At 38.9% G+C, this 25,553-nt stretch overlaps 2 protein-coding genes and 2 long non-coding RNA genes across 5 annotated transcripts in view; 1 reads left to right on the forward strand and 3 right to left on the reverse strand.

Moving 5' to 3' along the window:
- The window catches only part of vps9d1 (VPS9 domain containing 1), a gene marked incomplete at its 5' end in the record, with an annotated part of 31,235 nt that extends 27,447 nt beyond the window's left edge, over positions 1 to 3,788 (reverse strand). The window contains 5 exons of the mRNA XM_079345591.1: positions 235 to 346; positions 750 to 915; positions 1,055 to 1,240; positions 2,840 to 2,912; positions 3,696 to 3,788. Of these exons, the coding sequence (XP_079201717.1) occupies positions 235 to 346; positions 750 to 915; positions 1,055 to 1,240; positions 2,840 to 2,912; positions 3,696 to 3,788 (630 nt within the window). The remainder of the gene's footprint in view (positions 1 to 234; positions 347 to 749; positions 916 to 1,054; positions 1,241 to 2,839; positions 2,913 to 3,695) is intronic.
- Positions 3,789 to 4,706: 918 nt separating this feature from the next.
- On the reverse strand, positions 4,707 to 5,679 carry LOC306825074. The gene is made up of 3 exons (XR_013779217.1): positions 5,562 to 5,679; positions 5,357 to 5,480; positions 4,707 to 5,077 (listed from the first exon to the last, which is right to left on the reverse strand). It is a non-coding gene; the product is annotated as an uncharacterized lncRNA (long non-coding RNA).
- An 8,202-nt stretch (positions 5,680 to 13,881) lies between these two features.
- Positions 13,882 to 14,433, reverse strand: LOC306825075. Its single transcript, XR_013779218.1, has 3 exons — positions 14,341 to 14,433; positions 14,136 to 14,259; positions 13,882 to 14,024 (listed from the first exon to the last, which is right to left on the reverse strand). It is a non-coding gene; the product is annotated as an uncharacterized lncRNA (long non-coding RNA).
- Positions 14,434 to 16,761: 2,328 nt separating this feature from the next.
- znf276 (zinc finger protein 276) lies at positions 16,762 to 25,453 on the forward strand. 2 transcript variants are annotated; one of them, XM_079345935.1, is made up of 13 exons: positions 16,762 to 16,899; positions 18,657 to 18,966; positions 19,188 to 19,503; positions 19,603 to 19,649; positions 19,738 to 20,160; positions 21,013 to 21,094; positions 21,200 to 21,283; positions 21,373 to 21,489; positions 21,641 to 21,716; positions 22,310 to 22,427; positions 23,037 to 23,136; positions 23,261 to 24,083; positions 24,121 to 25,453. In XM_079345935.1, the coding sequence occupies exons 2-12, from the start codon at positions 18,717 to 18,719 to the stop codon at positions 23,541 to 23,543; spliced, it is 1,896 nt and encodes a 631-aa protein (XP_079202061.1). In that variant the 5' UTR covers positions 16,762 to 16,899; positions 18,657 to 18,716; the 3' UTR covers positions 23,544 to 24,083; positions 24,121 to 25,453. The 2 variants fall into 2 exon arrangements, with proteins under 2 accessions (XP_079202061.1, XP_079202062.1); XM_079345936.1 differs by having other exon boundaries at positions 18,662 to 18,966.
- The last annotated feature ends 100 nt before the right edge of the window (positions 25,454 to 25,553 follow it).

Raw genomic sequence — 25,553 nt, forward strand, 5'->3', positions numbered from 1 at the left:
AAGAAAGAAAGAAAGAAATTGAAATCATTTGCATGAACGTTGAGCCACCCCAAATAAAAAAAGTCTGGACAAGCCCCTGCCTGTATTTACGGCTGTCCAACTGTGATCAAATCACTCAGACAGCATGTTGATGCCAGCTGTAAACAAGACTCTAGATATTCCGGTCAAATAATCATGTTTGTCAGAGGTCACAAAATGTGTTTCACACACAAAAACACAAACAAAGACACATACCAGAGACGTCTTCTGATAGGCCTGTCCCGGAGTGAGCCGTGCGAGACGGGCTTCATAATTGGCTTTTAACTTCTGGTTCAAACGTGACGCTTCTTCAATCGGGGTCAGCTCCCTGGAGTGTGACATAGACACAAATCATATAGAAGCAATATGTCACTTAAAGTCGTCTCAAATCAACATGGTTGACTTTGTCATAATAAAACTCAAAAAGCAAAAACAAAATCACATACTACAGAACAGATTAAAGAAATATCAGACAAAGGAGAACATGTGAAGTCAAGTGAAGGTTGGATGGATGTGTTTGAAATCCAGTTGAAATGCATCGCCTTTAAGTGTTCTGGGATCCCAATGAAGTTTATTTCACAACCAAATGTGAAGATTTCCAGAAGACAGTCATGTGTTTTGAATGTGCCCAGTGATTAGACATTAAGGGAGGCCCAAAAAAGCATCCTAATACAGTCCCATGCAGGCAATTATTCTTTGAATACTTTGAATTTAGGCATTTAGGAATTTACTTCTTGCACATGTCCTGTGACTCCACCGTTTGTAATCGCTGGAAGATTTCAGGAGGCAGAAAGGGAGAGAGTTCCCCACTACCATCTGACATAACCCTGCGGTGCCCTGTCTTCTTTGGGCTGGATGCTTTACGCCCTGCGTCCACAGGAGAATCACATGGTGGGACTGTGAGAGCAAAGAGACAAAAAGAGGTGTTTGGCTTACAGGACACAATCATGGGGGGGCAGGGGCAGGCTTCATGTTAGCAGTAATTAAACAATATGTGTTGAGAAGAGTAGTCTCTAATCAAGGAGGATGTATTTACTAGTGTTTAAATCAGAGGCGGCGGCAGTCTGACAGGCTTCTGATAGGCTAGGAGGACAGACCGGGGGAGTAGAGACGCAGTCAGAGTGGGTAATGGTGTCAGCGCTTTTTCCCACAAAGGACTTGGCTCGCTCCAGACATTGCTCTGCCAGCCTCAACATCCGCTCCACCTCCACCTCGCCCTCCTCTGAGGATGGAACAGAGAAAAGGAGAGAAAGACGTGAGTCAGGAGGTGTATTTAAGTCAATACTGCATAAAATGTGATATCTGATTGATTTGGTTCAAGCAATTGCTGAAATCTACCTGCAGTGCACTTCACATCTGTTTAGAACGACAACCACATGATAACACAAAACAAGCTTTTCTGATTTTATAATTCTAAAGAAAAAGAAAAATCTCAACTTTGTGGACAATTAAACATACCAACTACCCAAAATAGTCTAGTATTTTTTTTTGTTTTAATTATCTTTATAATGATGCCATCTACTGGATTGTTTAAAATAATGTAGTACTGTCTTTAGTGTTTTGTGTGATTTGTTCAAAGTCTCTAAAAGGTTTCTAGAAACACTAGACGTTATAATCTCCATGGAGGACAAACTGAAGAACTGTTCCAGCTGTGTGCTATGAGCTAACAGTGAGTGTGCATAAACATTTCATTTTAAACAGTTTACTGTACACATGGTACACGTGCAGTATTCAGTTTTTAAAACTGGAAATCCTTGTGACTGCTTTGTGAATGAGGGAAAGAGATACATATTTTTGTTTTTAACTCTTAACCCTACACACCTCGTGAAACAGTGTTGACTTTAAAAACGATAATCCTATTTGGAAGTTAAAGTTAAATGTTGTTTTAAATGTAGGTTACAGAGACACATGAAGCAGTGTTATCTTTTGTCATGGCACCTAAAAACCTGTTGAGCTACTTTAAGTAAACCTACTGAAACTAGAGACGAAACAATACTATCTGCACACAATTCGAAGAGGACAGAGGACATGACAGCAGTTAGAGTTTGTAACTTCTTACACTATTCCAGTTCCTAATGGTTAGCACTTGAGGCTGGTGAAGGGGTTGAGCCTTCTTGATTCAACTCTAAAGGGGATTTTCCTCCTTCTGTGTCTTTACATTGATGTCTGACTTGTATGTCGTCATTTGAACTGATCTATCCTTCAGTTCACTCCTTCCTGGACAGAAAAGTGTAACTGAATGCATGTTCTCCACTATATAAAACATTTGCCTCTTCCAAGCCACCATATCAGATGGATCAGGTGCCTGAAGAACAGATTTTGCAGCTGCCTGCCAGAAAGAAAACATGCAGCAACTGTGAGCATTCTTCATCAGATTTAAAAGGACAGAGATAAGGTTGAAATGGAACATTAATGTTACTGTTATTGTTCCCATCTGTTGCTAATCTTTAATCAAATTAAATGTAAATAATGCCTCTTTAAGTAAGTTTGGATTTAACGAGGATATCGGGTGTCAATGATGGGTACACAGTGGCCCTATTTTTTTTTAAAAAGGAAGGATATAAGCTCTTGAAATAAAGATGAAGTGTTTTCTTCTGCTGTGCGTCCCACACGTAAGGAATCACTGCTTTTGCTATACTTTGTTAGGACTTTTCTTCGATGAGCAAGGAGAAAACAGCACAAGATAGTTTGATTAGTAATCTGCCCCGTCAACATTGACAACTCTGTATGCAAAATAACTGAAAAAATCCATTGAGCCACAATCAGGAGGTGACTTATTATTGTGATTATTAAACTAAATAATTCACAACGTAGATCCTACTTTGTGATCCCGCCTCCTCCAACAGTGCATGTGAGATGTAGTTGATAGTTCGGAGGTATTCACAGTAGGCTTCCTGCAGATAGACAACAAGCATGTAGCGTCTTGTGATTATTGCATACAGTAAACACGGTGGCAGCCAGTAAAAGATGGCAATAACAAGTTATAATTATAGACAAACATTTTTGAATACACAATCAGTTTGCAATTGGCTTGAAATGTAAATCTTTTTCCAACAACAGAACAAACTTTGCTGCATATTCTTTATCTTTCAGATTCATTTCTTATCTTTCTATTCTTGACAGTCCTTCAGGTATTTGTGTGAAGCTTAGAAAGAGGCCTTCTTGTTCAGTGGTTCCAGAGGAGACAAAACATTTCCCAGAGTAATGCTCTATCACAAAAGAGTATGTTTTGGGTGCCTTTGCTTATAAACAAAGTGAATATTTAACTAGTGTTCTAATTCAAAAGTAAGATAACATTATTATGACAGTGTAATGTAACACACGGTGTGCATGGATGCATTAAGGAGTGTCATCAGTGGAAGTGAACACTAAATATAAAAAGAGTAAATGCACTCCTGCTTTCTGAATACAACCTCTCTTTTATTGGGATAATTGGAAGAATCAGTTTAAAAAAAAAAACTCTTTATGTCTCTTCATTATAAAGTGTGAGTCCATCACAGAAGGTGCGTTTACGGACCGACCGATAAACAGAACACGACATCATTAAGTGACAGGTCAGCTCTCTAACCCGCTGACAGCTCCCGCCCCTCTCCGTCTGTTTACATCTCCACTCTCAGCTTCCTCATGGCTTCAAACCTTCCCGGCATCAGGACAAGACAAGCGGGGAATAACCCTACCTTGTGTTTGTTCGCTCCGTCCAGCTGTATGGCAACTTTGGCCATTTTCATGGCATTTTGAAGGGGCTTGACTCCACTGTCAGCCGCAGTCATGGTGAGACAGATCTCCTTCTTGTTCTCATTTCTTGTTGTTTATGGGAGGTTGGTGAAACAACTTGGAGGCGCATTACCGCCATCAAGTGGACTGGAGTGTTAAAGAGGCTATACAATAAATAACACATAAGCTACATATAGAGATAGCCATCTTTATGTTTACTACTGTATTTGTAGTATGTACTTTTTCCAGTAAACTTTTGCTTAATGTTAAAATCTGAATTTAAAAAGCTCAGTGTGATACAGAATGAACCGAATCTAAAAATAGGCTATTATGGAATAGTAAGTAGTGTTTGTAAACAAAGATGACAACGGAATAGAGATTTTTATTTATTATAGAGAAACGTTTATGTGTTTGACTGACTCGATGAAAAAACATTTAGACATTGAAATTGTTGTTTCTATAAATCTATTTCTATACAATATTATACTAAAATTGAGTCCTATCCAAATGCCACACATATTCTTGTGACATTTTCAGGACAATTCTGATTCATCTGTAATCAAAGATGTTTTGAAGTCATCATAAAAGAGATAATACAAAAGAAAAAAATTAGATTCACATTCGACTTCTCTTAGATCCCTATACCGTAGTTCACACAGTATGTGCTACTCCGGAGGATTCCTGTTCTTGTCAAGTTTGAGACGAGATAATGGTCAATATTATGCTTGGTTTGGTTATATGTTCAGAGTTTTGGTTTAAAAGGAAATCATTCAACTATTTGTCTTCATATCCAGCCAGTTTACACTGCTTGGTAAATTATGTCAACAAATGTGTTACTCAGCTTTCCCAAACACAACATAAAGCTCTGTAGCCGATGAAGAATTCTGCATTATACTCCAAATAACAACTCTCATTTGTATCTGTTATACAAATGAACCAATTTCACAGCCTGATAGTTTTACATTTCATTTGTGAACTTTTTCTCTACTGTTCAAGACAATAAAGATGGTCAGAGCCAGTAAAAGTACTGAGCTTAAATGTTTTATTTGCAGCTACAGTATAGGTCTCACGTATTTGATTAAATCAGGTTGGTAAAGACAAAAAAAAAAAATCATCACATTTGTTGTTCCAACAATACAAGCTTTACATATAGAGAATCCCCTAACCAGCAACACATCTCATTAAATCGATATAACTTCATAAGAATACAATAGTCCCATTATATGTAATATATCTTCTTCTGGGCTATTGGCCACTGCCTTCGCTGTTGTGGCGCTGACTGAAGAGTTTCTGAGCCCATCTAGTACTCTGCTTAACGCAGAACTCTCTTCTGATTGTCTTAACTCTGTAAAACATAAAGAAGAAAATAATCAACGTGTGTGGAAATCTACATGAATACAAGTTCATTCATGGGTTTATAATGCACAGGACCCTTAAATCTTATGTTTAGTCAGGTATATTTGAAATGAATTCTTACTAAGACCATAACTTTGGTTTTGGTAAAACTTCAAACACAACAATGATGTTCAGACAAGACGTTGGTGATGAAGTCTATCTGGAGGTCACAGACCGTTAATATTTACATCATGTAATATGAGAGAAAAATAATGGAGCACAAACTTACATGAAAGCCTTGTGTTCACAGGAGCTGTCGGTCTTGACGATGTTCTTCACATGATTTTGTGGAATTCGGAGCTTGGAAAATTTAAAGCAGCACTTTATTGGTGCAGTGTTTGAGGCACCTTGAGCTGTGGGAAAGTAAAAAGATCATTACAAACACGTCTGTGAGCAAACTGTGAAGATGAAGAAGCATAAACAGAATCACTCACATATGGCATCACAGCAGCAGACGCAGAGCAACATCAGCCCCAGGATGAAGCAGAGAGTCTTCATGATGCTGTAAGGATGATGATGATGATGATGATGATGGTGGTGGTGAGGATGGTAGTGATGAGGATCTTCTCTTCTGTCTTTGCTTCGTTCACAACCTTTCATTTATACCCTGTCCATTGGAGAACTGAAATGTGGGTGATGTCAGTTTTCCATCCAAAAATAATCCTGCCAGTTAGTTCTCTACTAATAGAGAAGAAAATCCCCTCACCCCCTCTGTGTTCCACTTCTAAGAAACTTAACCAATATGTTCTATCTAGTTTTGGGGACGGAAATGACAACACAGACAGAGGCCACAGTCTTCTTGTTAATCTCCCCTCCCTTCCACACAAATGAGAAGAGTTCTTTTTTTATTGTTTTATCTGCATCTCTGTTTATTTTTATGTGTGAAGGTACAGAGTGTGAATGTGGTTGCTTTTTAACAACCTCAAGAGAGCACACACACAAAAGGGCTCATATTCACAACCAAAGCAAGAAAATAATCAAACAGAAACAGACCATAAAACTAAATTAATAAATAGACTGACAAAAAAAAACAAAAAAAAACACGAGAGCTATACACAAGAAATACCGTAAATTCCGTACTATTGAGCGCACCTGGATATAAGCCGCACAGGCTAAAAATAAGTAAATAAATGTATTTGTACATATATAAGCCGCACTTGATTATAAGCCGCAGGTGTCCACGCTATAACAAGAGCTATTTACACAGACGTAGGCTACCGGTAACATCCGCAAATACTGTAGCGTCCGTACGGACGTTAAAGGACGACGAGAGCGTTCAAATAATAACTTTTAATAACCCGATCACTGTCGGCCGTGACCACGCCGTTTACAGCAGAGAGCAACACATAACTTGCCGTAACAATCCAACTCTCTCCCCCAGCGTTCTCTCATACAGCCACTCAACACGTTCTCGCTGGTGCATTCACTGACTCTCCACATAATCGGAATTATGAACACATTATCAACTACTGACTTTACAACATGAACCGTTACAATACGAAGCCTAGCTGACGGTGTCTGTAACACGGCTGATGAAAAAGATGACCGTAATATATTTCACAAGAAAAAGTCCATCCATTCACTGCCTCAGAATGACTTCATTACTCACTTCCTCAGTCTCTGTTGTCGCTGTCAGTGTCATCTTAACGTGCAGCAGCTCTGTTAGCTTCTTTGACAGCCAGGTCGATCGCCTTTAACTTGAAAGCTGCATCATATGTATTTCTCCGTGTGTTTTCCATCATGAGGGTGCGTGCATGAAGCGCAAAATGACTGATATTAAGATCCGACGTGACGAAGTCAAATGTTTTTGCGGCAGAAGCTCATTGTCCCCCATAAAAAATCCATGCATTAGCCGCACCGGAGTAGAAGCCGCAGTGCTCGAAGTGTGAGAAAAAAGTAGCGGCTTATAGTCCGGAATTTACGGTATATCCATCAGAACGGTTGACATAATTACATTACAGTTTCAATTTTATTGAATATGATTGGCTGTAGTTAGTTTCAGTGTTTTTAGTGATATTGAGCAAGGATTAGTTCTGAGGGATAGCTCCGGGTCATAGTCAATCAAGGGTACCATCCTTAACTTCACTCCAGAAGAAATGTAACTTCATACATTTCATTTCACTTCATGCCTAGAGCGAGCCTGCCCCTCAGTAACAGAGTAATGAAGCCTGTTTAATATTCTCAACTGTGTCTCTTTGTCAGCTTTACAGCTCAACATAGTTTCAGTCTGACAATGTGTTGTAAATATTTATTAGAGAAGCAAAAACATAGTTTGTGTTCTGGATCTGATCTCATCGCTCCTCACTGCCTTATTTTAAATTTGAGAAGTAGGGATAGGAAGACTGCAGTACAGGTGCAGGTCAGTGAAGATGCAAAAATGTAAAGGTGTTGTAAAAGTGAGACTGTTTTGGAATATTTACTATATTCAGACCCTCAAATGACTCATATTCACTTGTTTTTCATACATTATTAGGACAGACCCTTATTTGAAATAAGTTGTTTATTGATTCAAAAGGGTTTGTAGACGATATGGAAATCATCACCTGCCTAAGTTAAAGATAATGAATCATCATCATTGCCTCATACTTCTGCTGGGAAAAGCCAACAACAACCAAATGCATGAGACACCACAGAAAAAATCAATGCGTGAGAAACAGTGAACTAGAAAACAAGCCAGAAACAGTCAGTATAGACATTGTTATTCAATGCATTAATATATTAAAAAGACATGCCCCAAAACATGCCACTCATTAAAATTATCTGCATTGCAAGCTGATTGTCCAACATTTGCATGAAAACGTATCTTAGACATCAAAAGCTTTAGCTGAGTCAAGAGAGGTGCCTGAAATAAAATTTTAAAAAAGCCACATCCTTATCATAAATACCTCCAATCATTAATATAAAACTGTGGCCCACTCGGGGCACTGGTGGTGCAGTGGTTCATGTGCACAACCCATTTAGAGAGGAAAAATATTTCAAAAAGTACAATCTTGACCGGTTATTAATGTAACCCTTGTTGTGATAGATTAAGTTTGACACATTAATTACAGTAAATATGTTTACATTAGCCGTATGTTTGACAAGGAAGGACCAGAAAAAAACCTATTCACCCAAAAAGCACAACAAATAGATGTGGAAAAAAGAGCATCATGGATTTAAGAATAAAAACCCAAAGTACCATTGACCAAACGAAAAAAGAAATTTGTTGGTGTCTTCGAGGGGAAACTACATCACTACCTAACCGTGAGTCAGTTCCCTTTATGTAAATCATTGTGGTGAAGACTGTGCTGATGGAGACAAGATGTCAACGAGATCTTATCACAGCTATTTTGAGATGTGTGAAAACAATTTGGTTTAGCAATCCTGCATCTGTGACCTGAATGCATGCGTTTGCAATTCTTTCAGTTTCCGCTAGATGTTATCTGTGATTAATGGATAAATGTCTCTAAATCAGTGATCATCTATTGTTCAAAGGTAAATAGTATCAGTAGTGCAATTAATAACCTAAATGCAAAACAGAAGATCTATGTATGTCAATGTCAATGTCAATGTCAATTTTATTTATATAGCACATTTAGAACAGCCAACCAAAGTGCTTTACAGTGAACGACAGAGTTATGATACTTTAGTGAGCCGCCACAAACATCCTTCATTTTAATCTTCCATGGCAAAGATTCACTGTAAGAGAAAATGTAACTGCTTAAAAACAATTACATATAGGTATAAATAACAAATGGTTGGGAGCCCTGGTAAAGTGCTGGTTGCTGTCGATGGTTGCCGTGGTACTGCACTCTCTTGTACTTGTCGTGTCTGGAGAGTTTTTTCATGAACTGCAAACCTTTTCATTCTCCACCTTTGTTCTGGTCTGTGTCTATATCCCACCTCAGGCATGTGTAACAGAGGCATTACAGCACCTGGCTGACCTTGAAAAAAAACCTGACTCTCTGCTTATCATTTTGGGTGATTTCAACAGAGCAAATCTGACCCACAAGCTACAAGGAACACCCTGGACCACTGCGACACAGTAATAAAGGATTCACTCTGTTTCTCATGCATCTCGAGGACTCTCTGATCACTGTAATTTACCCTGATAATTCACTTCATCCCGACCTAGAGGCAGAATTATAAACTGCTAAGGCTGTAGTAAGGACTTTAAAGAAATAGACAGAGGAGTCAAAGTCGGAGTTACAGGCCTGCTTTGATCGCACTGATTAGATTGTTTTTGAAACTGCATCAGGAAACCTCGACGAACTCACTGACACTGTGACATCTTACATTAGCTTCTGTTAGTACATTTAGGAGTGGGGACCAGCAGGAACAAGCTGACGAGGGAGATCATGGTAGCTAAGAGGAGCTACACCGAGATGCTGAAAAAAAAAAACTTGTCAGCTCTTGATCCTTCAGCAGTTTGGATAGAGGTCACCAACTACAGGAGACCTCCCGTACCAATCAGTGTTGGTGAGGAGTCATCGTTTGTCGGTAAACAAATTGAGGTTGTTTTGATATTAGGTAGCCTATAGGCTGTGTCAAGGAGATCTAAATGTTGAAACTTCCAGAAAATTCATTTCACGTTCTGCAGCATATTTTATCTCAACAACTTCAGCGGGTGTTGTCATAGGTAAGAAAAGCATTGGACAGCAACTTTATGGATGTGGGGGCAATTTTCATTACTTTAAGCATTATATTGTTTCTTTGTTCATTCTTGAGCATGTCAAGTTTTTTTTTTTTTCATATTTTCAATTTCTATCATTTCAAGCATAGTTAGTTCAACCAGTTGGTCCAGAAATGTCTCCATGCTCATCTTTATATATTTGCCCCTCTGTTTATGTTTTACATGTATTTGACCCTTATTGTAGGATTGTATTTTGGCTTTATATGGGATTAAAAAGTTCAGGTGTCATTTAAAAGTGACAAGTATTGTTTTGAAGTGCCCGTTGTGGGCAGGCTGTTATGGCTGCAGTGTAATCACCTCCAATGTTGAAAAATGAAGCCGATACGAAAGTGCAAAGTACTGCAGTTCATCGAGTGTTGTCATTAGTAGGTTTATAAAAGTCGACTATTTTTAAAACATAAATGACCATGTCTACAGTCTGGTCCAAAAGACAAAATAGGTCTGGTTAATAATCATGGTCAACCACTGTGCATGTTTTTAAAACACAAGTTATCCGTAGTAAGTAGCGTGGCTAAACTGATTGACAGGTGTGATGTAACGCTTTGGCAGGAGGCATAAAACACACCTGTGAAAAAAAATGTAAAGTATGTCGGCCACTCAAAGCGTTTATTTTTTCAAGCCCTTTTTATTTACCAGATAATATTAAAGACTAAAGAATGGATTGATCAGGTTTCATTTTATTGATGACATTTGCAATCTTTTACTTTGAATTTGGCAATGGCAATAAGACTGTACAACACTTCACTGTCACGACAGGGAAGAAGCGCACGGTGAACCCTGGACTCATTTTTCACTTTTTCTTTCTCACTCCTCATCTGCACTGCTGACCTCAGAGTCAGCCCCCAGTTGGACACTTTAATGCATGTTGATAGTCACTTACTGAGCACAGGTCACTTTAAAGATAATCACTCTAATCATGTCTGGTTTCATCCTAAAGTATTGTTATGCTACATCTGTAATGGTTGACATGATCACCCTAACTAGGTCAAGTTTCACTCTATTGTCTTTGACACTTAATGCTAATCTGCTCCTCAATAGTTGGGTACTTAAATGGCAATCACCCTAATCACTCCTGGTTTCACCTTATTGTCATGGACACTTAATGCTAATCACTGCTTCTGAGCAAAATTGCTCCCTGCATTGACTGCTTAACGACTGTACTCACACCTCTGGCATAAACTCAAAGACCTCTGTACATGCACATGTAACTAGGTTCTAGAAGGTCAGCCCTTGTTTTCCAAGGCTCTCTAACTGTCTACAGGTCTCCTTTAAACATCACACATGTTTTTCTCTCCTCACAGGTTAGGTACATTATGTTATATAAGTTTTAAGTCTAAAACTTGGCTAATGCTAACTGCACAGGTTTAACTTTTACTCTCAGTCACATAGGGGCTGCTAAATCTTGTTAGGGGGATTATTGTATAGAGAGGGGGGGGGGACTGCGGGTGTGTATTGTAACCAATGTCTTGTGTCCTGCCTGTCTGTATACTGCTACTGGATGCCCTGAATTTCCCTCGGGATCAATAAAGTATCTATCTATCTATCTATCTATCTATCTTGTGCTGCAGGGTTCAGGCCAGGAGTCCATCAGGAGTCAGTGATATTGTTATAGAAGCTGAACGACTTGACGAGACGTCCATCTCCACTAGCGGTCACTGTGTGATCTACTGTGAGAGGAACGTATCATTCAGTCATTAACTCTGCATGACATCAGTTCTACAAAGTTAAACAAACATGTCATCATAGCTGCACGTTTTGTTTCATAACTTGTAAAATCTCAGACTTCACTTTATCCTTTATAGAAACCTATTCCTTGAAAACCTGTTAAGAGCTTCCATCAGGTATGAAGGCTAACTGGATTCAACCTGATACTCTATATGTGCTTTACTTGTTATAATTAACTTATAAAGAAACATTGTTTCTTTATAGTTCAAGACTGAAGTGGCAAAGGTTCAAAATGAGATTAGAGAAAATAAGATGAATGCTTGTCTAGGAACAATAAGTAGTTATCCTGGTCACTATGATTGTTCAGATTTAAGTAAAATATCTTTAACACATGTCGTTGTAAATAAATGGTTGGTGTCTATCACAATGGGCCTGATCACTTGTTCTCTCTTTGTGAGCTTGACCTTGTCCAGGATGGGAGAGTAAGGACACTTGTTTAAAGAAGTCTGTATCCCAAATTTAGTGATGTAATAGTCTAAGTGCAGGAAGTTAATTGCTTGTATGGATTCCTGCGCCTCAATAACAGCAGTAAAGAGGGCGTCAATAAAAGGTTCACTCAATCACAACAATTAATATAAGGTTTTGAAACTTTGGTGAGTTATTTCCTGATTTTTTACTGGTTCAGAAAAATGTCAGATAAACTCACACATGTTAGTTAAAATAGTAATAGCTAGCTAGACTTTACCAACATTAAATATAATGATTAATTACAGCCACAAGTAAGACTAACTGCTGAATCCTTTCAGTTCATATTTAGCTAATTAATCAACCCTCTTTTAATGATATCTCTGGTATCAACATTGCTTTTATGATTATTTTTAATTTGAGATCATGTTTTGAACAACTCTACATCAGCATTATATTATAATAGTTGGCTTTGGCCTCGTTGGTGCAGTCGGTCGTCTCTCAACTGGAGGGTTCAATGCCCAGCTCTTGCAGCCACATGTCCGATGTGTCCTTGGAAAAGACACTGAACCCCAAGTTGCTCAAACTGATTTGGTGGCGGCGTGTGAATGCGTATGAATGGGATTCGTTATTCTGATGATCACTTAAAAAAGCAGCCTCTACCATCAGTGTATGACGTGTGACATAGAAGTGCTGTGAGTCAGAAGATTAGAAAAGCGCTACAGACTCAAGTCCATTTACCATAATGTTATCAATGTTCAAATGATAAATGTCATCAGCTGATATTTTTCCTGGGTTTAAGCTTCAAGCTCGAGTTTATATCAGTGATTGTATTTGATTTAATTGGTATCCCTTTTGCAATCTTTTTGTCTTTCAGGCTTATAATCCATGTAGGAATACTTCTTCCTCTGATTTAAGGTGTGTACAAGACGTAACCCCTTTAATACCTTTGGCGGGGTCTCTCCTGCCTCACTAACCGCACTCCTCATTTCATCTAAGTAAGATAATGTAACAGTGTAGGATCAGGTTATAACTCTCTTTATAGTGATATATCCCTGACGCTGTGCAAGTCGGGTTGTATTTTGACAACTTTGTCATGTTTTATAAATGTTCAGGTAAAATAACAAATCTCATGTCATTCCTAGCTCTGCCACACTATAGAATCACTATAGACAATCACTCGCTTAATGCTGCCCATTGGCATGATTATCAACATGAATGAGACTGCAAAAGCAGTCTTTATGAAGTGGTCGCATGTGTCTTCATTGCCCAACTCAACATCAATCTCAACATGAGCCTGGCCCCTAAAGTCTCTCTCTCTCTCTCTCTCTCTCTCTCTCTCTCTCTCTCTCTCTCTACTGTACTCCATATTATTAATGCACTAATCCCAGAACATTTAGAATATCTCCTGTGTCAAGGTTTCTGTAACCTTGAACAACAATATTAGTGCAGATAGCAATGACTGAGATTTTGTGTTTATAACCTGTAACCTGCAGTCTTACAAATTGATGTTTAGTGAATGCCATAAAAAATCAATAATTTAATGTCTTCTGTTTTATCAGCAGGTTCACTCTGAATTACATACAGTATTTAAGCTTTATGTAACCTCTTGTTCACTGAGGTTTCACCCCCTAAGCCTGATTGAATTTGAATGTATTTATGTGATAGGAACGATGCAGTTTAACATAGCTGTACATTTCCTTCTCATTGATCCAGGAATCCATGATAGAATGTTTTGTTAACGTTTTCTTCACTGTTCGAGACAATAAAGATGGTCAGAGCCAGCAAAAGTACTGAGCTTAGAAGTTTTATTTGCCTGCAAAAGCAGTAAGGTCTCAAATGACAAAACAAACGTCAGTTTTATTGTTCCAACAGTCTTTAATTAGAGATGCACAAAAGCAACACATCTCACTCAATCAATGTCTTTATAAGAATATAACATGTTACTAAAACCATTACACTTGATCCTGAAAATAACAATATTACAGAGCATCTTCTTCAGGGCTTTTGGCCACTGCCCTTGATGTTGTAGAGTTCCTGAGCCGAACTAAAACTCTGCATAAAGCAGATCTCTTTTCCTTTGATAGTCCTAACGCTGTAAAAAATAAAGAAGAAAATAATGAAATAAACATGTGAAAGAAATCTACATGAATAAAAGTTCATTCATGGGTTTATAATACACAGGACCGCCTTAACTCAAACTTACATGAAAGCCTTGTGTTCACAGGAGCTGTCGGTCTTGACGATGTTCTTCACACGATTTTGTGGAATTCGGAACTCAGAAAATGTATAGCAGCACTTTATCGGTGCAGTGTTTGAGGCACCTTGAGCTGTGGGAAAGTAAAAAGATCATTACAAACACGTCTGTGAGCAAACTGTGAAGATGAAGAAGCATAAACAGAATCACTCACATATGGCATCACAGCAGCAGACGCAGAGCAACATCAGCCCCAGGATGAAGCAGAGAGTCTTCATGATGCTGTAAGGATGATGATGATGATGATGGTCGTCGTGATGATGATCTTCTCTTCAGTCTTTGCTTCGGTCGACTGTGATCACAACATTTCATTTATACCCTGTCCATTGGAGACCTGAAATGTGAAAGAATTCCACGCGCCTCCCCTGTGTTCCACTATACGAAGAAACTCAACCAACATCTTGTGTTTAGTTTTGGGGACGGAAATGACAACACAGATAGAGGTCACAGTTATCTTGATGATCTCACCTCCCTTCCACACAAAGGGGAAGTTTTAGTCACACGTTTATTTTTGATGCATGAGTAAAGGCCATCTGTGGTGTGAAATTTTAAAGTTGAAAAGGCAAAATACATTTTTTTTAAAACGAAGATGTATTCTGGTTAATGAGGATGGGGGGGGGGGGTTCCATTTAATTTTTTTTTACAAAGGGAATGCATGTATATTAGCTCAGGTTCAGCAGGACCATGCCCAAACTACATCTCCAATCACCTGACAAACATACCCATACTGAGCCCTCCCGCTCCACACTCAGTTCTTCGACCACCCACACTTCCTCCCCTTCTTTTCATCCATTCAACCTCCTTCCTCATCCCTCCACCTCTTTTGTCTAAATTCTCTGGGCCGTGATCAGCTCGGGCAGAACTATGCTTGAGAAGGTTCCCCCACTCAGAGTGTCCCTCGATCTGCCCTGCAGTCAGTTCATTCTTCCAGACCAGCCAAACAACCACATCCTTCTCCATCATAATCATTACATTATAGCATATATTCATCTGTGTCATCTTTAAGATCTATCATTAAATACTGTATCTAATATGTGTATGTTTGTGGTGTGGTCCTTGCTAGTAAAATAAGACGTAGATTCAGAATCTGACCTCGTCACTTCTCACTGCTTTATTTTAAACTGCTACTTATACTTACACATCAAATAAGCCCCCCAAAAATGCACCTACCATTACAAAATTTAAACCTGTAGGTTCCTCCTTATTGGAATTATCTGCACAGTAAGCTAAATGGCCAATTTGTGCACGAAAACATATTTTAAAGTCACAGACATCAAAAGCTTTAGCTGAGATGCGAAGCAAGTTGCCTTAAATAACATTTACATCACATCCTTATCATCAATACCTCCACTCAAATATAAAATGTTGGCCCACTCGAGGCTCAGGGGCTGCAGTGGTTAGTGTGCACACCCCATGTACAGAGGCTGTAGTCTTCCAAGCAGGTGGCCTGGGTTCAAATGTGATCTGTGGCTTATTTCCTGTCAAGTTCTCTCTCTCTCTCTCTCTCTCTCTCTCTCTCTCTCTCTCTCTCTCTCTCTGATTTTTCAAATCTATCCACTGTCCATCACTCCAACAAAGGCACAAAAAGCCCACAAATTAATCTTTAAAGGGTCAGCCCACTCAAAAATCATGAATGAGGGCATTTGCATTTAAGAAAAAAAAAACTCTGTCACATGACAATTCTGCTCACAGTCTCTTGCTAGTCTGATCGTTAAGTGCTTGTTCATTGCTTTATATTATGATCAATCTTTTTAAACAATATTTACATCTTTACTGGTTATTATTGAGGAAGGAAGGAACATAAAAAAAAACACATTCACCAAGAAAGCACAACAGATGTGAAAAATAGAATGTAAAAAGCATCATGGATTTATGAATACAAAGTACCAACTGCCAAGTACAAAAAAAAAACATTTTTAGGTGTCTTCCAGGGTAAACTACATCACTACTTAACCATGAGTCAGTTCCCATGATATAAATCACTGTGGTGAAGACTGGGCTGATGGAGCCAGCAAAATGTCAACAAGATCTTATCACAGCTATTTTTTCGTGCAGACAATTTAGTTTAACAATCCTGCATCTGTGGTAGGATTGCATGCATTTGCAGCCCTTTCAGTTTCCTCTTGATAGTATCTGTAATATATCTGCATAAATATCTCTAAATCTGTGGTTTGAAGATACTGACTAAGCATATTGTCTGCTGTTTAACAAAAAGAGGAAACTCAAGGAATTAACAATGTCTCCTTTATACACATCAAAGAACAAACTACTTAAAGATAATGGAAAAACAATCATTTTATTTAGGTGTTTTGCCTTGTTTTTTAATGTACTTGAGGTAATTGTTGCGTTTTGTGAAATGTTTTTGACAGCTGGTCACTGTATTAAAGCCTATCGACTTAAACACAGACAAATAAAAGGTCGAGTCATTATTAACTGTCATTGTTTCAAAGAGTGAACTAAAACTACTCTCTCCAGAAATTTAGCAACGTGTAAGAGGGAATTAATTTAAATGTGACTAATAAGTTATTGTACGGAGGGTGGCGCTATAACACATGTCCTCCTGGGTTTTCTTCTGTTAGCACTTCCGGGTTTTGATGTTTACATCTGGGGGCAGTGTTGGAGCCACACAGAGCTGTCTCTCTGGCTCATGAAAACAATGTTTTACGTGAGAGACAACATGAGTTACGAGTTCTAGGACTTTTATTCATCCACGGTAGGAAATGGATTTGTCACAGCGTTCATGCATTTTCACATTTTTACTCAGAGGTCAGTAAACGCATCTTTTCTAATCATGCTAGGCGGCTAATGTTAGCTACCTGAACACCTGAAGAGGACACTCGTGATGTTTAAAATATATTTCTCATCTGTTTGTTTTAAAAGACATCAACAGAAATTGTAGGCTGACTCTGGATACCAATAATATTAATTATTATTTTTTATTTAGTTTATTACATAGTCTTTGAATGGATGATAATTCAACATGGCTTTAAAATCTGACTTTAAGAACTGATGTTCAAACAAACTACAACAACAAACTGTTACATAACATACCTAAATAAAAGTAAAAACTACAAACTTAAATGTTTCATAACATACCTAAATAAAAGTAACAACTACAAACTTAAATGTTTCATAACATACCTAAATAAAAGTAAAAACTACAAACTTAAATGTTTCATAACATACCTAAATAAAAGTAACAACTACAAACTTAAATGTTTCATAACATACCTAAATAAAAGTAACAACTACAAACTTAAATGTTTCATAACATACCTAAATAAAAGTAAAAACTACAAACTTAAATGTTTCATAACATACCTAAATAAATAAAAGTAAAAACTAGAAACATAACATACCTAAAAAAAAAGTAAAAACTACAAACTTAAGGTTGGCTTATGATGAAAAATGAAATATTTGATATGTAATTTATTTTATGCCAACCAGTAATATATTATATAAACATTTGATTTATTCAAGTTAGGGAATAATTTATATATGGCGCTATAATTCTTTATGCTTCACTACCTTTTTTTTTTTTATTCATAAAACCAAACAACAAAGATCCATCGATGTCTGAGAAACTATGCAGCTTCTGTATGGTTTTAGGTAATTATAGTAATGCTATTCAAATCAATTACAGTGAAATGTAACTATGTTTATTTACCGGTATATATTTACAAAAGCAAACAGGATTATCAGAAATAAAATTGATTATTTTAATTAATGCTTGAAACTGCTTCCTGGGAGCCGCTGTCAAACATCCATTATTATTCTTCATCTTCATTGGCAAAGATTCACTAAGAGAGAAAATGTAACTGCTTTAGAAAACACTTACAAATGAGCAAACATGTACGACCTTGTCCACAGGATGTGCTCAAAAAATCATAACAGGATAAACTGTTCCTGATAATTAACCAATCACACCAGTAAAGGTGACTTGATCAGAAAGCTTTTTAAAAGTAGAAACTGATGTTAAAGGGATACTTCACCCATTTACATGAAGCTGTGTATCATTAGAAACATGGTAGTAGTGTTGAATGGTCGTGAATCCAGCCCTCATTTTGCCCTGAGACGAGAAAAATATGTTTTTCTTTGCCTGGAAGTTTTCTTCATGTGATGCAATATGACGCTTTTTGCATCACATGAAGAAAACTTTCAAGCAAAGAAAAACACATTTTTCTCGTCTCAGGGCAAAATGAGGGCTGGATTCACGACCATTCAACACTACTACCATGTTTCATGTAAATGGGTGAAGTATCCCTTTTAAGCAACTAAAAATAAAGCATGACCAAATAACTGAACAGCAACATGTTTGATTAAGTTGTATAAATAATATATGGAATATTTTTTGGCATATCAAATGAAACATTTCCTGATATTTTAATATACTGAATAGTTTTTTATTACAACAGATAAAACTGAGATACACATGTTGGAGCTTGTCTTGATTTGTACATCTTTTTGCAGTACAGGCTGCAGTGCTCCATCATCGGATCAGCTGCTGAGAGTCAGAGAAAAGGATCAGTTATGAAGAAGAAAGGCAGACGTCCAAGGTCGGAAACTTCGGGGCAGACCAGCACGACAAAGACGGCAGTGAGTGTCAGTGTGGAGAAGAGGCAGACTGGAAACAGAGGGAGACTGCGGAAGACTGTCCCTGTGACCGCAGATGGTTTCTATCATGAAAACACTGCAAAAGTCAAGACTGCTGACTCAGACTTCAGTGTTATAGGAGCTGATGACACAAAAACACACCCAGAGAGCATTTCCAGACCTTCAGGTGAGTGTCTTTGAGTCGGCCCTAATCTGCTGTTTCTTGTCTCGTAAGGAGTTGACATTGAAAACAGGAGACACCATTTTTTTTTACAATAAAAAATGGTCAAAAAAGTGAACGCAAATACCTTCAGACATGTTAGAAATTTGATGCATTTACCATTAAAATTTCTTGCCTAATATGACTACCAATTTAGAAAAACAATCATCTGTTCTGTCTCCCTACAGGTCGACTGTCAGCAGCTATCTGTCGGCTCTGCCACGGGAAGTTTTCTCCACGCAGCCTGCGGCACGCCTTCGACAAGTGGCCTCGGGATTCTGTTGATGTTGGCGAAGAGGAATCTGACCCTGTGGTTCAGCCGCCTCTTTTATTCCACACAGATTTCCAGCGACTGGTTGGTGTTCAATTGGACCGTGACCCCCGGCTATCAGAGTTTATCTGTAAGAAATGCCACGCCAAGTTCTACAAGTGCCACAGCATCCTGATCAGGTTTCTGCAGAGAGTCAACCACCCACCAGTGGGGAAAGAGAATCTCAAAAGCCAGTAAGTCCACCTCAAATGTTTGTATTTTTTGTGGGGTTTCCAAAAAATTAGGCAAAAAAAAAAACTCAAATTAAAATCAGCTATTGTTTTCTTTTTCAGGAAGAATGCCAAGTGTCCAGAATCCTCAGTGAGCCAAGGCTCAAAAGGTAAAAAAAGAAAAGAGTCCATTATCCTCGGCTGCTGCTACACAGGTCACCACAATTAACAGAAACACATTATGCTTTCTTCTTATAGCACCACCTTTATTTAGCTCGAACCCAAAGGGCCTCCACAGTCTGGTTTCCTGGGCTCACCACCACGGAGAGGGCTGCCACTTCTGCCCCGACCTGAAGGAGGTGCTGGAGGGCCAGTGCTGGGGCTCCGTGAAGGCTGTTTGGGGCTGTGTTGATGGTCACAGATACATTATGGACACTCAGTGCACAGCTGCTACAAACCCAGGGTACATTTATAACTTGAGTACTGAAGCATTGGGGACTGGGAACGGTGATAGGGTGATGTCAGAGGAGGACGAACGGGAGGAGGAGAGAGATGAAGAAGAGCCAGCCAGCAGGTACGGAAAGACTCCAGTGGCAAGTCTGGCTCAACACAGCTCACCTGCAGTCCCAGCAGCACAGACTCAGAGCTCAGTGATGGCAGACTGGAGCAGCAACACTGAAGGTGAGAATGAGAGTCTCAGGGTCCAAGAGGGTGTGAGGCATGCAGAGTCTTTTAAAGTTCCTGTGTCCTTTTTGTCGCCCTTCAGAACAAAGGTCTGCCTCTTGTTTGTGGAAAATGTTTAGATTAAAGGCTGTTAAGACAGCGTGCTGTAAATAACTAGGTTACAAATGATGAATCTATATTATAATGGTCTTTTTCTGTTTTAGTAGCTCCTAAAGAAGCATCAGTACTCATTTGGGTCCGTTCCAGAATTGGCTAAAAACCTGTAAAAAAAAACAAGCTCCCACCACAGTATGCACTCAAAAAAAATGAACAGTATTCTGTATACCTTATTATGGTCCTATGAACAACTGTTATTTGAAAAATAGTGACAGAACGAAGTACGGGTTTTAACGTTCCTCTAAACTCAGATAGTTGTCAATACTTTTCAAAACTGTGTGTGTAAAATCATACCCTGTCTGTTATTTTTCTGGTCAATATTACCAAAAAGAACTGAACTGAAATCAGCAGATTAAAAGGTGTAAAGCTGCAGTTAGTGTAAAGCGAGAGAGTATCGTCTGTGGAGTGATGTAACAGGAAGGCGAAGAGGGCGAGTAACGCTAGTGAAAAGAAAGCTGTTAAAAACATGAATTTACTCTTAATCTAACTGATTATTTATCAACAGGTCCACTCTAAAGTACTGAGAGGATAAACAGATACACAGTCTTGCAAAAGCTTGCAGAAAGGAGGAACAGTTTGACAATAGTTCTCAGATTTTGTTGCGGTGGTATCGTGACCGATATCAGTGGGGTTAGATTTATGTAAACACATCCAGTGGATCAACCACTGACTCACAAGGTTTCCCTCCTTCAGTTTTTGCAGGTCCAGTGGGGACGCTGTCTCCTCCTCAGCCCCAGCTGGAGGAAAGAGCGGCTGACAGCGATCTGTCTGACAGGTGTGTTTATAAAACCTGTAGTTTCAGGGTGCATTGCTTCCTTTCAAGAGTTTAGATGGAGATCAGGCCGGAACCTCGAGAGCATCGTTTTCTGTGTGTTTTCAGGGGGATCTCAGAGGACGAGTTAGAGGAGAGAAGAAAAGCAGGTTTATCAGATGATGACTTGTTCGAGCCGTATGCAGACAAGAGGTGGGCGTAGATATTCTTCAGCTCAACTTTATTGGTCCTTCTGAAACAGCTGAAGTGGACTGAATGTGACAATAATCCTCTCCTCCCAGAGCTCACAGGGTGACGGTCCCCAAGAGAAAAAGAAGCCCAAAAGTCCTGGAGGAGCCCAAAATCAAAAAGAAACCAGGACCTAAACCTGGCTGGAAAAACAAGTTCAAACCCAAAGCGTAAGAACAACTTATATCCTGACAAGTGTGTTGTCCATCCAACTTAGAAGCAGATTGAAGTCCAAGCTTGGTTTCATTTATTTTGGTCTGTTTTGATCACAAACACGTGAATTAACTAATATAACTCTAGTAATGGTGTTTTTATTTGAAGAGAGGAGCTGCCCAACATCTACAAGTGTCCTTATCAAGGCTGCACAGCCGTCTACAGAGCGCCGGACGGTTTGAAGGTGAGACTTCACTCAGACAGACTTAAACTGTTTATTTAGTGAAGCAGGTTCTGAATTCTTCTGCTGCAGATTTCTTCGTTTTCCTTCCTATGTAGGTCCAGTTAAAAGGCCAAACTTGCCAAATCTGGCATTGCAGACTAATATTTTCATTGTATGAATAATGGTGTTTATTAATATTAAAGGTTTGGTATCTTATCTATACAAAGTAAATTTCATGTCAATATTAACTGTTTGAAAAAAAAAAAAAAGACATTTCATGTGCAGAAAAAGTGATGTAGATGTAGAACTGTAATCCTTCTCTGGATGCTGAAGATGTGTTAAGAAAGATGTTATTGAAAATTGTAGTTCGAGCCCACATGAGAAATGTCCTGTTTTAAAACCACACCTGAGCACAATTACAGTCTGTATTAAACTCATCAATGCAGTCAACGAACAGAGGCCTCTTCATTAGTGTACTTTATTGCACCCAATGCTATAATATGTGAAGACAATGCAACCTTACTACCCTGAAGGATGATCAGTAAACCAGGTTCATTATGTTCTCTCTTTGACTGTATACATGACGGCTTCTCTTTCATTGTGGGTTTTTTTAGAAGCACATCAAGGAGCATCATGAGGAGATGAGACAGCGACCCTGCCCTCATCCTGGCTGCAACAAGGTTTTTATGATCGACCGCTACCTGCAGCGACACATCAAGCTCATCCACACAGGTGAGTTCAACACAAAGATTAGCTTCAGACTCCGTCTTCCTGAAAACGTTATCCAAGCATTATATTAATTGTGTGTACACTATTCTTTATACAGTTTGCCTTTCATTTGACAGAAAACATTCACTTCTTTTTTTGTTGTTGTTGTGGACATACAGCTCTGGAAGAAATTTAGAGATCGCTGCAAAAATCTGTTTTCCCCCTGCAGTATTTGTCAGACGGTGAATAATGAATCAAAAAAATGTTCTTATTCATATTCAAACAGAATACTAGGACTTTCACATATGAAGAGTTCAGAAATCAACACTGGTTTAGAAGAACAGTTTCTTGTCTCTTGGCATGCTCACCAGATTTCGCGTGCTGTTGGAGGATATGACTTTATAGGCGCAGAAATTCGAGTAGCTTGTCTTTGGTCGATGGCTTGTAAGGTAATCACTACATCACATGAACCAGACGCTTGAATTAAACGACTGTCCTGCATGTCATGGTGCTGATTTAAGGGGCAGTCTCTACATTTTCTCCAGAGCTGTACATTACCAAATGTTTGCCAAAACATAACCCTGGAAGTTGGAGGTTATTGATGCATGTGCTTCATTTTATCCGTGCGCACAGAGGAGAGGAACTACATTTGTGACCAGTGCGGCCAAACATTCAAACAAAGAAAACACCTCTCAGTCCACCAGATGAGACATTCAGGGGCAAAGCCACTCCAGTAAGTACTGTCTATGGATGCTGCCATAAAATAAACAATTACATTTAAAAATGAGTTATTCAAGTTGAAGATCAGAAAAAAACAGATTAGAAATGTTAAATGTTTTTTTTCCCCTCCCTCCTAGATGTGAGGTGTGTGGCTTCCAGTGTCGCCAGCGTGCGTCGCTAAAATACCACATGACCAAACACAAGGCTGAGGCTGACTTGGAATTTGCATGTCTGATGTGTGGAAAACGTTTCGAGAAGGCCCATAACCTGAATGTACACATGTCTATGGTTCACCCGCTGACTCAGGCCGAGGGTCAGAGAGGCAGCAGCCAGCAGCAGCAGCAGCAGCAGCCGCTCTATGCCAACCTGCACACCATCACTCTGACCGGGGAGGTGGTTCAGCAAGACCAGGACAGATGACGACAGAGGCTCTGAGTATAGCTCAAGAGTACATAAACTGTAGGAAAGGGACCAATCCTGAAGATCTTTGCTGTCGTTTCCATATTTTCACGATTGTACTTGGACAGAGATGAGACCTGCTGTTTGGCTTCAGAGACATGAAGAGAACCAGTCACTCAGTTCTTAATCGATGTAGCATTTTAGCTTAGCTTTTGTCATGACATCAAAGTCAACTTTCATATTAAAGTGTGCTTTAACTTTTAATTCAGAGGTTGTTGACGAAGCACGAGTCAATCAGATGATCTTAAAGGCAGCGCTTAAAATGTTCAACTCTTCTTATATATGTTGAAATCTAAATGAAGTTTTTGTGAAAGCGTGAACATTTTTTCAGGAAACCAGGATGAGCCATTTTGCTTTCTTTAAAACTTCCAAACTTGTTTGAGTGAAACAGAATTTTTACCCACAAAATGGGTGATGCTTCAATCTGAAATGACCTTTTCTAAAACACATTCATCAAGGCAGCAGTTGTGTATTTCCTGTGTTCTGCAATGTAAAATGACTGTTTTTCAAAGGAGTCCTGTGGCTTTAAAGAATGCAGTGTAACAGCTGGTTCTGGTTTCAACATGCATTTACCCTCAAACAAATGATCTCTGTTGTCAGACACTTAAATTAACTATCTAAACCTGCAGTGGTAAAAACTCTTGCAGTTGATGTACTTTGTTTGGGGTCATTTGCCACAAGAGATTATTTTTCATCCATCACACATATCGGCTGTTTAATGGCTGCTTGTTGATGCATTGAGCATTTCCAGAACTTAAATATCTGTCTACACTGCTCCTCTCTTTAGGGATCGCTGGGGTCTGGAGCAGATCACAGCTGTCATTAGTTAAGAGGCGGGGTAAAGTCTGGACCGGTCTCCTGTCAATCACAAGGCTGACAAACAATGACGCCGTCACTTAAACCTCTGGGTAATTTAGGAACTAATCGAACAAGCTTGTTTTTGGACTACGGGGTATCCAGAGTGAACCAGTGCAGGGAGAGCATGCAAACAAGCCAGTTATTCAAACTAAGGGCTGACGGATTATCAACCTGGCTAATTATCGGGGGGCTGATATCTGCATTTGGCTGATTATCAGTATTGGTTTCATTTTAACAAGCCCTCTGGGTCTGTTTACAAACACCACTATGTCTCAGCCAATGACCCGCCCAACTATCTGTTGAACTCATAATTGTTATTGGTCCTAAAAAAAAACCCCAATATTGGTCAACCCATAATTCAAACCAGGAAGCTTCCTGCTGTGAAGTGACTGCACGAACCACTGCATTACTGTGTTGCCCTGAACTTGAAGATGTAATCTGAAAGATGCAAACTGTGGGCTAAGATCAATCTAAATCTGCTTCTTCTTCTTCTTATACATTTCAAGGATCCAACCCGTCATTCCAAGATATAACATTTGATTTTTTTTCAGGTATTTAAAGTTCTTTGTTTGGGAAGCAGGAGACTCTTCTTCAGATATAACAAACATGTCTGTGCAACCTGAAGATGGGGGCCATTAAGGATCTCAGTTTCTGAGTCAGCAGGTGAACTTGAGAGGGATTCTATGCAACAACAAAAAACAGCATAAACTGTAAACTATCTGAAAGCAGAAAATATTTCACAAACCTTTTTCTGGCTTTAAAAGTTGTAATCCTTCAGTTGTGAGAAATAGGTCAACCAGTGTTTCATTTAAAGGTGCAGCTACCTAAACATTGTCTTATGTTACACATTCAGTCAATGTTTTTAATTGTGCTGAAGACTGTTGCCTTGTGGAGTTGGAGATGATTATAATAAGTAAACATATGTAGTCTCTTTTTCTATGAGGAAAAAGACAATATCTGTAAAAAGTGTAGAAAATGGTTTAATGTCAATAAAGACAACAGCCACATCTGTAGCCTGTGTTACAGATGTGATTCAAAGATACATTAACTCAGCCTGTGGGCTGAATGAATCCATACACTCATTCTGAAGTACACTGCAGCATCCAGCGGAGA

This window comes from Symphodus melops, assembly GCF_947650265.1.
Source record: "Symphodus melops genome assembly, chromosome: 6".
Lineage (NCBI taxonomy): Eukaryota > Metazoa > Chordata > Actinopteri > Labriformes > Labridae > Symphodus > Symphodus melops.

Coding starts and splice junctions, on each gene's coding strand:
- znf276 (XM_079345935.1), top strand. CDS start 18,717: ATGAAGAAGAAAGGCAGACGTCCAAGGTCGGAAACTTCGGGGCAGACC. Junction 21,490..21,640: donor AACAAGTTCAAACCCAAAGC/GTAAGAACAACT, acceptor TTTTATTTGAAG/AGAGGAGCTGCCCAACATCT. Junction 22,428..23,036: donor CATCAAGCTCATCCACACAG/GTGAGTTCAACA, acceptor CCGTGCGCACAG/AGGAGAGGAACTACATTTGT.